Below are 11,611 nucleotides of genomic sequence, written 5' to 3' on the forward strand. Positions count from 1 at the left end.
TTCAGCAGCTCGTTTTTAGTGCAAATGTAGAACACTCAAGTCGCTATCGAATAACTTTACTGCGAAGTGTACGAGTTACATTCGGATAGGTAAGCAGCCGCCATCGATTTGTAGCTAAGCCATAGAACTAGCTGGTCAAAATATTGTGTTCGACACGGAGGATTTCAAAGTATAAGCAATGTTATTGCATCTCCTAACACAAGATAAAACTCCGTGCTTATTTTCGAGACGAATTTTTAGTCTTCACGAGCACGCACACTAAGCCGCATATTTTGCGTTTTGAAACCAGATTTGCCCAGGGGATGCACTTAAAGACACTGAGTTAAATGAACACTATCTTTTCTTCTAGTAGCACACGAGGCTCCAACAATGGAAATAACAAAAAGGCGCCTACAGTAGGAAAAACCTAATCAAATGCCCTAAACCAGCTTTTTATTACGTATTCTGCGATTCAATAGCAGTAGCGCAACGTAAAAACTAGCCCTTTGAAGACTGCTTTGTTCGCTTGAAGTTCACGCATTTTGTTTTATTGTGTTTGTTATATATACTATTCACAGAAATATTTTGTCGTAATTGTTTGGAAACCTTACGTAGGTCAATAAATTTCATTTATTTCCTATACAACTGAATTGCATACCTGAAGCGCTGTCTGTTAATGTATTCAGTGACGACATTCTTCTAACTGCAAGCAGCCACATTTTAAACAAGATTCCTTGCAACTATATATTTGAAAATGTAATGTTTGCGGAAAGGAAGCGAGAAATGATTGTGAAGACATTAAGCGGCGCGCGAACATAATCTAAATTTGCGCTTCGTACCTTCCTTCCCTATTTTGTTCCACGAAATTTCTACTGTAGTTGTGTTTGCAAGATACGCGTTTTGCTAAAATTTACGTCGCACGAAGCTCCTCAGCAGACGTACGTAGCGGTGATCTGGAAATAGAACTAAGGTGCAGGCAGGAGTAGAGTTGTTTTGATTCTGTGTTTCTGAAGGGGACACAAGCTATAGCGTGAGTTAAAGTCTCGTAAGTAACTTTGAAGGCCCGTCGGTATGGTGCACGAGCAGACGGTTAATGACACGTACAGTGGAATGATTTATTGTATGTCATGAGCGGCTATTTTCCTGAAAAAGTTGCTAGATTCACTATAAGTGTCAATGCGGAAAATTATTCATCTCATTACGTCATTGCCCCGCGTGATTCTTTAAGGAAATGCTGCGGGAAACTGTCGATATTCAGCGTGAATGTCAGTTTGTCTTCCTAATCAATCCGAATTATATTTTCAGGTCTCACAGATAGCCCAGGTGAACAATGGTAGGTGCCAAAAGCTGCCCGCAGCCAGGTGCTGAAAGCACCAAGCCCGCTCTGGAGAAGATAAAACACGGTGAAGTAGCCGTGGATACGTGCTGGTACATGGCTGGACTATGTGGTTTGGTGACCTTCATGACTTCGGCAACAATCCGGTCCTCAGGCTTTCTTTATATTGGCATCATGGAAGAGTTCCACGTAGATCGCGGGCAAGCGGCGTGGCCAATATGCCTATTCGGCTCTGTAAGCAATTTCGCAGGTGAGACACCGTAGCTAATGTGTATTGCGATAATAGTTAAATAAGACTTACCATAAGACTGTAGAACTCTTTCAATTAGAAGGCCGAGCAAATCAACTTTTGTTTTCAAGCGTAGAATCTGTAAGGTGGGATCTTCGAGTAGGAGGAAGATGAGGAGGAAAGGCAGGGAGGTTAACCAGTAAAAGCAACCGGTTTGCTACCCTGCACTGGGGGAAGGGAATGAGTGGATATAAAGGTTGTGAGAGAGGGATAGTTGAGGGTAGTACAGTCACATAACAGGAACGCCACATCACATCACGTCACACTCATGTCATAGGGGAAATCAACTATAAAAGTGTCCATCCTCTGCAGCACAGAGCGCCAAAAATCGCCAAAACTTTGGTAGTTATGATGATTGGTCTTATGAGATAGTCTACGCGTGAGGGGGTACGCAGTCATCAATATATGTTAGCCACTACAATTGCACCAGTCTTGATAACCAGGGGAAAGGAGAAAGCTGACGGGGGAAGTCGGGAATGGAGGAGAGAACGCACGAAGAAGGTTCGCACAAAGCTCCAGCGCACAGAGTGTCCAAACATGAATATAGAATCAGGATAACATGATACTCGCTTACATTTATTCATCCCACGAATTGAGAAAGAACATGCTTACATCAGCCAGCCTACAATCGCAGCCAGAGTGCAGGGATCAGTTTCGGCGATCGCAGCGTCGCCACTGAGCCTCCTGCCTGCTTCGCACTTGGCGGAGTTTTCCGGCTCCCTTTGGCAACGACGCTACGTTATCGTGGGCCATGGTAATGGTCTCTACCAGGTGTTTCTGATGAGGTTAGCCTTCTGTAGCCCTTTTATCTGGCAAACGTCAGCACCACCGGCCTGCGAGAGGGAGGGGGAGCAAAAACATTCTGCGAGCATTGCAGAGTCTGCACTGGAGAAATGCAAAAGTCTGAGCCTTGCAGATGCACACGCTACATCGCGCGACCCTTGTCAAACACAACCAGCGGTCTGTTGAATTCATCAAAATTCCCCGGCGTTCTTTAACTGGTTTACAGGAAAGGAAAGGTGCTGTATCCGTCACTCGGGGATTCTCGCTAACACAGCAACGCCCAGGCTTACGCATTTCTCCAGTTCAGATTCTGCAGTGATATCGGGAGGCTTTTAGGCCGGTGAACTTTGATGCGTAATGCAGTTTGTGTTTGATGCAATGCACGGTCATCTACATTACGCAGGAAATATCGCATCCGCGATTTCATAATGAGCCTAGACCTTGATAATTGGGTCATAGGAATGGAAAGGCGCAGCATCTATCACACTTGCTTCTGTCGACACCTGAACTCGTTTTGGGGTACCATCGAGTCTACACACCATCCACCGGATTTTCACGTATTGGGGCTAGAAAAGATTTCGCTTTAAAAACAGGCATTCTGCAGCCATTGAAGGTTGTCTCGAATCCACCGGAAAATGGAACTGCTCTCGAGAGCCGCGCCGAATGTGGGAATCTGGGATCGGTTTACCGAACCGGAGATAATTAAGTGCTGCAGTCGTTGCACTTTCCGGTGCGCCGACCACGCTCTCAGGTTCTGTGTTAAAACTTTACGGGCTGTCTTTTTTGCGAACGAAAAGGGACTGGTTTAAGCGAGCTCCGTCGAAAGTGCCTGATTTGGTCTGGACCTGTAAGGTTTTACATTTCAAATCGACATCAGCTAAATGAGTCCCCATTGCAGACAGCTCTGATAAGTTCATCCATCTAGAAATTTACCGTCCATTGAAATCGCACAGTAGATGCAGTACCTCAGTATTTCCACCAAAAACCGCAGATGCCAGGGCAGAATTCGAACCCTAGTCCTCAGGATGCGTTTCTGAACGCTTAAAGCAATGTAGCATTGCACCATAGCTAAAGCCGCTGTATCGATTATTTTCGTGGTGTTTGACATATCTTCTTTTTTCGCTTGAGCGTATTGATTTGATTAGCTATGCAGACGAATTGTTGAAATCTGCTATACGAAAAATACCAAGCTGTATTTCACATAGCTCGAAATAACTTTTAAATGATATTCATTCGCAAAACGCTGTGATGAGTTTTGAAAACTTAGTTCATCTCATCTGAAACACCCAGTTTAACGTCGTGTAGGAACCAGCTCTCGTGGGCCACATACAACGCTACGGAACTGAGTGCTATTACAAAACATCTCACCTCCAGCAGTCGGCATCATTGGAGCATAATAATAAAAGTGGTAATGTATTAGGTTTATTTAACTGGTTTCTTCACAAATACTATTCAAAACGTGCCACACCACTGTTGGGCCTGCCCGTGCATATCTTTTGCTTGTGGAGAATACAATAACGCTACCCCTGCAAAATTTGTTTTACTAATACATTAATGTGCTACCATGTCATCCAGTCAAAAGGTAAGCTTCTACGGTTTGAAGCGTTTGCCTTGAAGCATGTAGATCCCAGCTATCAATATTACTGGAAGTATTTCAAAGGTTCCATACAACTTAATTATTTTCTTGCTTTGGAACTACTTGGTGGAAGGAAAAGCCATATTTCATGTCGGAAGTTCGCTATTTAACAACATTAATTTGCCTGGGCAACTATGTTCACATAGAGCAAATTGGGGTACTTGCAAGTTTAAAATACCTCCATTGAGTTAGAGGAGTATGAATAGAGCAACCAACAAATGAAGCTTATCGCTTATGTACAGGATGTCTAGGCGGGACAGACGACCAAATTTTTAAATCAACCATGTTGTACAAGCACAAGAGTATTTCGCATCAAACCCACATTGTGGGTTCATGGGTGGCTACTAAACTTTTTGCTTTTCCCTCTAGGTATTGTGGCTGGCCCGCTATGCCAGAGGTTCGGGCCAGTGCCAGTAATGTACGCCGGCAGTGTGATCATGTGGATGGGCCTCATCACGTGCAGCTTCTCGCCGAACATCATGTGGATGACAGCAACGCTGGGAATTCTATTCGGTGAGCACGAGAATGAATTGATAAGCCTTATTATTAGCCAACGTAAAGACCTTTCACACCCACAAATGCCGGAGCAGACTCAGTCAGGTCGCGTTGGAACCTGGGCAGTCGGCTTGAGCAGCAAAGCGTCTTATTTTCTGAGCCACTGCGACGGCTGCTTCTGCTGTATTGTCCACAGTTTTAGAAGTATGCTTGCGGAGAAGCGAGAAACAAAGGCGCAATATCTCGGTTCCCAGTGGATTCCTTTACCTGTCAGAGCTACGTGCACTCAGCCTATTTTTTTAAGAAATGCACCTGACCCCCGACTGGCCGTCCTTTTGCGCTGAGTGACGTAGATGATGACATGGAAAGCGAAGGAAAGGGCAGGCCCACAGTTGTCGCTGCTGCAGTGAGCTCTTTCTACTAGGCTACTATGATTAGGAGGACGCAACCCCTGCCCACAATACCATATTATGAATCGGCGCTCCAAAAAGCAGCCACCACATTTTATCTGCTGCAAATAGTGAAGATAAGATCAGCAAAAACTATATATTTTTAATAAGCAGCTAAGCATGTCCAATAATTATTTGCAACCGTTACTTCTGGACCAAACAATGGTCGCGGACGTTAGCTAAACATCGGCACACTAATTTCAAAAGAAACCTGAAGACAGTACCCCGTCACAATGGAACAGTGGGCAAGTATATATTTAGAACAATACAAAATTCCACCGATCAAAACCAGAAGCTCACAGTAGATATAATAAACGCATCCAGAACTTGGATATCAAAAGGTTTAGTGGGTTGCGTTCGACGGAGCAGAACAGCCAAAGACGGTACCCACTCGAGCAGTTACGGTTCTGTCCCCGCGCGCTCGTTCATCTGCAGAGTTCCGCTATGCTTCGCCCCGGCGCCGCTGCGCCGGGCAGTCGACGGTCGCGCGGTGCGGTTTAAATGGCCCAGTGCACATATGTCGTCAGTTTCATAACAACCGAAAAATCGCCAAGCCTGCAACTTGGCTGGAAAATTTGTACTAAATAAGAATCGAAATGGCGTTGTTGTTGTTTCTGTGGCTGTAGGAAGAAGGAAAAGAAAATGCACGGGTCTGCTACTGGCTCTGTAGCTAAGCCACATCCGCTGCTTCGTGCGGACCGAAGAGAAAATAAAGAATAAAAAAAAGAAGAGGGTGAGAAAGACGCGCGCCGCAACAACGGCCGTCGTCCACCATCACCGAAGCGGTGGCGGGTGCAATGACGGCCTACAACAAATAAAAATTCGGTGGCTGGCTAGCCCCCCCCTGCGAGCGGCGTTGGCCCACCGTCCTAACTCCGTAGGGCCAGTAACCGACACCGCCTTGAAAGCTCTATAAAGTAGGGAGGCAACACAAGTTTGGCACGAAGTCACATGTGCGTTTTCGTCTACACCTTCTTTCTCAACTTGTTAGCCGCGTCAGAAAATGCGACGGCATTTCGGACGAACAAGATTTTACGCTTCCCTTAACATAACTGACACAATATGCCATCGACGAAGTACATGTGTGGGAAAACTTTGAGTGTGACTACTAACACACAGGGCAAAAACAACTAGAGTAGTTTTTTTTTTTGCATGGACCGAATCTTTCAGTATGCAGTCAGACATGTCGCTTTGGTGCATGACTACGGCTGTCTGCTGATTAGAAGAATGTCGCTGGTTAGCTAACAGGCACGCAAAAATATTATTAGAGATTAGGTGCGATTATACTCTGGGTGTGGTTCACGCTTGTCTCATAACAGTTCGATCCGGGCTTTCTTGAAGAAATGTGGCCGTTTGTTTCTTTGCCTAAGCTAAAGGTGCTGATAAAGTGATGTGTAATGGAGAACACTGGCGAGAAAAACAAAAACAAAGAAGACGCACCCGATGCGCACCCATGGCACGCGGTGGCATAGTTTCGACGTTGTTTCAGAATGGTACTGCACCATTTTAAACATATATATATATATAGAGCACGCTAAATGAAAAAAAAAAACAGCAAATCTTAGCCAGTCATGCTCATTAAATTTGCAAGATGTGTAAAAGCGTCTGTCCTTATATAATGTGTTGCATGGTAATATGGCAATATAGAAAGAAAGAATTGTTTTCAAATGGACACCTTGTTTTGTTATATCAGCATTATAAAAGAAATTGTTAAATTGTAATACATATAGTCTGTAACGGAAGCTAAATATTTAGCTGACTGAATGAGCTTCTGTAGAAGCAAGCGCATAATTTTCGTTGTTTTCTCTCTGCCTTCGCAGGATTTGGATCGGGAATAGTCTTCATGATGCTATTCGTCTTCATCAATCAGTATTTCGACAAGTACAAAGGCCTTGCCCTGGGCATCATGTACACCGGTTCCACTAGTTCAGCATTTGTGTTTCCCCGGCTGCTGCTTTTTCTCAAGGAGACATACAACTTCCGCAGCAGCGTGATGATATTCGGCGCGATTGTCACACACGTCACCGCCATCAGCCTCGTACTCAAGGAGCCGGTCTGGATACGGCGAAAACGACACCTAGAGAAAATGGCCACTCAGAGAGCCAAGACTCCGATATTCACAATTGAGAGCGGAGATGTGAAGATCATCGCCGAAAAACCGCCTGCGCCGAAGAACAACGAGAAAAACCATAGAAGCCTGCGCTACGGATTGACGGTTCTGAGGTGCCCCATGTTTTACGTTATCATGTTGACGTACATAATCTACAACTACAACTTCGATATTTTTATGGCCACGGTGCCAGATTTTGCAATCGACCGTGGTACATCGGTGGCTGATGCTGTGGGCCTCGTGCCGCTGTTTTCGATCACGGATACTGTGGGCCGGCTTGGCCTACCTGTGCTTGCGGATCGGGGTTACCTGAGGCGCAGCACACTCGTGGCATTCAACTACCTGCTCATGGGAGTTTGCTTCTTCACCCTGCCATGGTCTACCTCCTATGCAACAACGCTGACTGTGTGTTTGTGTGTGGCTACTTTCGTCGGATGTGGAATGACAATGTACCCTGCGATCATGGCCGAGTATGTGGGTCTGGAAAGGCTGCCCATAAGCTATGGTATCGTCGGAACAGTTGCTGGCCCACTGTTCCTTTTGAAGCCGTTCTTCATTGGTAAGTTATTTCCACACGGCCGCTGAAAAGTCCTTGCAGTACTTAACGATTGCTTCTCAGGCCACGGCGTGAGACCGTTAATTACCGTACTCTCAAGCGGTTCTCTTGACAATTTCTCCGGCGCTTGCAACCATATTTGCAGATTTATTTCTCAATAACATCAGCGTTTTAAGACATCTGTGTCTTCATTTCAATGGCAGAACGACCACAATTACGATATCATATCAGCTACAAGCAGTTTCGTGCTAATTCAAAATTTATAGACACGCTTCCAGAAAAAAAAAATGTTTTTAACGTGCTTTTCTATACCTATTCCATGTAGTGGAAACCGCGGTACGCAACGAGTGTAGGTGAAAATGCTGCAGAGATTTGACGAGGCGCGTTGCATGTATAACATGTGCGATTTGGTCAGAGTAATCAGATCACAGGAATAATAGACATTTTGCCATTTTTGTGCCATTTGAAGGCATACCAAGGTAAAAAAAAAAGTCTCAAAGTAGCGATCTGATCTTTGCGTTGAAAAGCGAAATTTGTTGATAGAGTGAGCTGCGGATATGGTATTGCGATTAACTCTTCACACTAACATGATAAAGGCTTGAGCAGAAACAGCAGTGAACACTGTAAAAATACCAATTTTTTAACTTTCTTGCAAAACTTGGTTGGTGCTGTGTGGGTCGGTTTCTTTTCTTATCAATGTCCACAAATTTTCCCAGGTATCTGACTCACGTTCAAGACCTCTCGGTGGGGTTTGGGGGAGGACATGTTTTGAGAGAATAGATGGCCCTGTCTCATTTGACTTATTGTCAATACAGGATCTTTTCTTTTCCCCACATAGTAGCATAGTTTCTTTGATTCACTAAGCTGGTATTGTTAAATTGTTCGAAGCCTTGTACTAGGGACACTTATTTTCGCAAGCTTCCAACTTTGCGTCTGGCTGCTACCTATCCGAATGAACTGGCTCTTTAGGTTTTTGTCAATAAAGAATACAAACGCCACATGAAAAATGACGAGATTAAGGACCTATTTCTTCTCGGTGCACATTTATCTTTTTCCCGCTTCGCTGTGCACAACATTATTCGAAGGCGAACACTTTAAATGTATTTTGCGTACTTTCATTTAGAGCACTATCAGTCAGAATATTGACTTTTTAACGAGTTATCAAGAAAGCCTGCTCACTATCAATACCCACCCGCCATTTATTTCTGATAGTGTAAATATCAAGCTAGATATAGGAAGAAATGATTTTTACAACATTTAGTATATGGTACTCAAGCTAAAGCTAGCGTTGAAAAAACATATGAAGTCTCTTAATGATTTCAACGGGAGTCGGTACTGTTTCTTACGAGTACTTCTTGCGTACGATGCTAGCTTGTTGCCAGAAGTCGAACGATAAATGAAGCGCCCTGAAATCGAAAGAATACTCTTTGGTTTGTTGCTGTAAGCATAAATAATGATAAGAAAAGAGTTCTGCGTCGTAAGTGCAACGCCGACGTTTAAGCTTATATGAGCCATAAAAGTACTCAATAGCATCCCTGCAATTTCTGAATTAAGATGTCAGTGACTGTTGCCGGCTGCCAAAAGGATGCATGTAAAAACCACGTAGCAGATATTTCGCATTCGCACATTTGTGGGAAACAGGAATGCTTGACTTGGGCACCTCTCAATTCGTCTTCTCTCCCTTGCGCAGGTTACTTCCGGGACAATATTGGCGCATACGATAGTATGTACAGGCTCCTGGCGTCGGCGCTTATTGTCCTGGGTCTTGTCTGGCTTATCGTGGTCTGTGCCGAGGGCAGGAGGAAGCGCAGCTGGACTCCTACACAAAAAGCAGCTATCCAAAGCACGCTTGCTGCCTCTGCGTACCGCTGTTGGCATACGACGGAGTACAGGACACACGAAAGTGAGCGAGAAGAAAGGCATCACGCCGACTGCGTCACATGATTTCGCATTATGCTGCCCCTGCCAAAATTCATAATGTCATATCTCTTTGAGATGGTTGCTATGTTCGTGTAATAACAACCTTCTTAGCAATCGTTATTCCCTGGCCAGCATGAAGCGGCTCTCTGTGATGCTGAAGGTGCGCGTTATATGCGTATAATACGGGCTGAAATATTGATGCTAAAGCATTTCTTGTCTGAAGAGGGCAGTCGTCAGAGTGTGTCATCAGAACATGTCATCAGAGCATTTCATCAGCGCGTATCCTCATTTGTCACTAATAAAAAACTATCTACTCCATAATTCAAACCATCATTCCTCCATGTCACAGCTGAGCATACCTGTAAGCTGTAATATACGCCAAGTTGCAGCAAACGTGTCTCAATTCTCCTTGTCTGCTCAAGGACTCAAGATTGCGTTAGGCAAAAAATAAAAATAAGATACAAGAACAAAAGCATAAAAACGAAAATGAATAAGCATAAAGAATAGAAAAATATAAACAATAAATTCAGGCGATTTGTCTAGTACCGCAAGAGCAGTACCAAAGCGCAGGCTTTCGCATTGCTTCTGTGCAAGTTCTGCAGAAGTGTCAGTTTCCTGATATTTCCATGATCTGAAACAGAGAAGATTGCTGATTTGTGCTGTGCGTTTAAATGTGCACAAAAAGGCGATTCCTTGAACGGTACCTTTCATATCAGACTACGAATATTACCGAGAGTAGATTTGCAAGAATAACGATGGGAAAGGCATTGATTCGATACGAGCTGCATTCAGGTGCCGGTCAACGAAGATTTGTTTTTTGCTTAACTGCAGCGCCCTTCTTGTGACGCCTTCGGGAAAGGTGGGGTAATTATTGAATAAAAAATAAAGAATCGTTCTGTACAGCAGTCGACAGCCTAATTGCAGTGCCACCGAGGCTGCTGTGGGCTGTAAGAACACTAATACTAATGATTAGATATGCATGAGGGATACATATTTCTTTGTCTGACGGTTGACATGGAAAAAGGAAAATGCATTTCCGCTACATCTAGGATACTTAAATTTTCGCTTTTGTCTAATATAGAAACCACTTTCACTGCCTGTGGCTTGAGTTCACTGACAACTCTGGTACCGAGGCATCGTGCCAGCAAAACATTTGCGTATTGTTAGCATCTGTGAAATGAAATTTTAATCTATATTCTGTTTATTGGACATCTTGCGCTCAATAGCAAAGATTATGTTGCAAATGCAACCCATGACCAAATCCACCGGTGGTAGGTGAAGCGACCTCTGGGCAACTCTTTTTGAAAAATAAAGAAAAGGTGATTCTGGCATCCTGTCGGGTCACTAGCCACGTAGTTAGAACAAGGTACGCGTGCATTGCTCTTAAACAGGTGGTGTCTGTTTTACCTGCGTCTAAGACCTATAACACATACAATGCGTAAAAAAGGAAGTCCTCATGTACAAAGTTTACCATTGGCTCTCACCAAACCATGACTACATTTTCACCTAGCTGTGATGAATCACGCTATTATTTGTTTTGCCTTGTAATACTTTCACCCATTGTGTAACCTTTCTTGCGCTCTTTAACTGTTTGTAATTTTATAAAATGTCAATATACCGTTCTATCAAAGCCGCTTTGTATCACTGCACTGCTGCTGTAATCTAATTGCAATATACTTTTTGTATTAATGATATTCAATGTTGCCGAACGAAATGAGTTCTAGCTGCACAGTGGAATGAAATCTATTCTTGAATGATGAATTTCCTAAGATATAATGGGACTTGTAAGCCCTTGAGTGGCGTTCCCGTGTAAACCTTGTGGCTCCTGCTTCTCAGACACCCAGGGACGCGAACTCTTGCATGTGTTAACATTGCTGGGTTTTGGCTGCGTGAGGCTCCATTTCAATTTCTTTCTACTTTCGACACACACCACGGCCATCCAGGTCGCTCTAAGTACCATGAGCGCTTGCGCTAGTCTTGTACATGCTGTTGTAGGCCCCAACGCTGTTTCTGAAGTAACCTAAAAAACATAGCAAAGTAATTGCAGACGAAGGTAAC

The 11,611-nt window shown here is 44.0% G+C and overlaps 1 protein-coding gene across 1 annotated transcript; it reads left to right on the forward strand.

Annotated features, from left to right (window-relative positions):
- Positions 1 to 1,399: 1,399 nt before the first annotated feature.
- Positions 1,400 to 9,879, forward strand: LOC146194962 (monocarboxylate transporter 9-like). Its single transcript, XM_084596166.1, has 4 exons — positions 1,400 to 1,565; positions 4,393 to 4,536; positions 6,788 to 7,636; positions 9,324 to 9,879. Exons 1-4 carry the CDS (start codon positions 1,412 to 1,414, stop codon positions 9,575 to 9,577), a joined length of 1,401 nt encoding a protein of 466 aa, XP_084452292.1. The 5' UTR covers positions 1,400 to 1,411; the 3' UTR covers positions 9,578 to 9,879.
- The last annotated feature ends 1,732 nt before the right edge of the window (positions 9,880 to 11,611 follow it).

Source organism: Amblyomma maculatum, chromosome 3 (assembly GCF_055883805.1).
Source record: "Amblyomma maculatum isolate TAMU_Amacu chromosome 3, ASM5588380v1, whole genome shotgun sequence".
Lineage (NCBI taxonomy): Eukaryota > Metazoa > Arthropoda > Arachnida > Ixodida > Ixodidae > Amblyomma > Amblyomma maculatum.

Excerpts from the sequence above, each read along its gene's own strand:
- LOC146194962 (XM_084596166.1), top strand. The coding sequence starts at position 1,412 with ATGGCTGGACTATGTGGTTTGGTGACCTTCATGACTTCGGCAACAATC. Across the intron at positions 1,566-4,392 it reads CTCTGTAAGCAATTTCGCAG|GTATTGTGGCTGGCCCGCTA; the intron begins GTGAGACACCGT and ends TTTTCCCTCTAG. Across the intron at positions 7,637-9,323 it reads TTTGAAGCCGTTCTTCATTG|GTTACTTCCGGGACAATATT; the intron begins GTAAGTTATTTC and ends TCCCTTGCGCAG.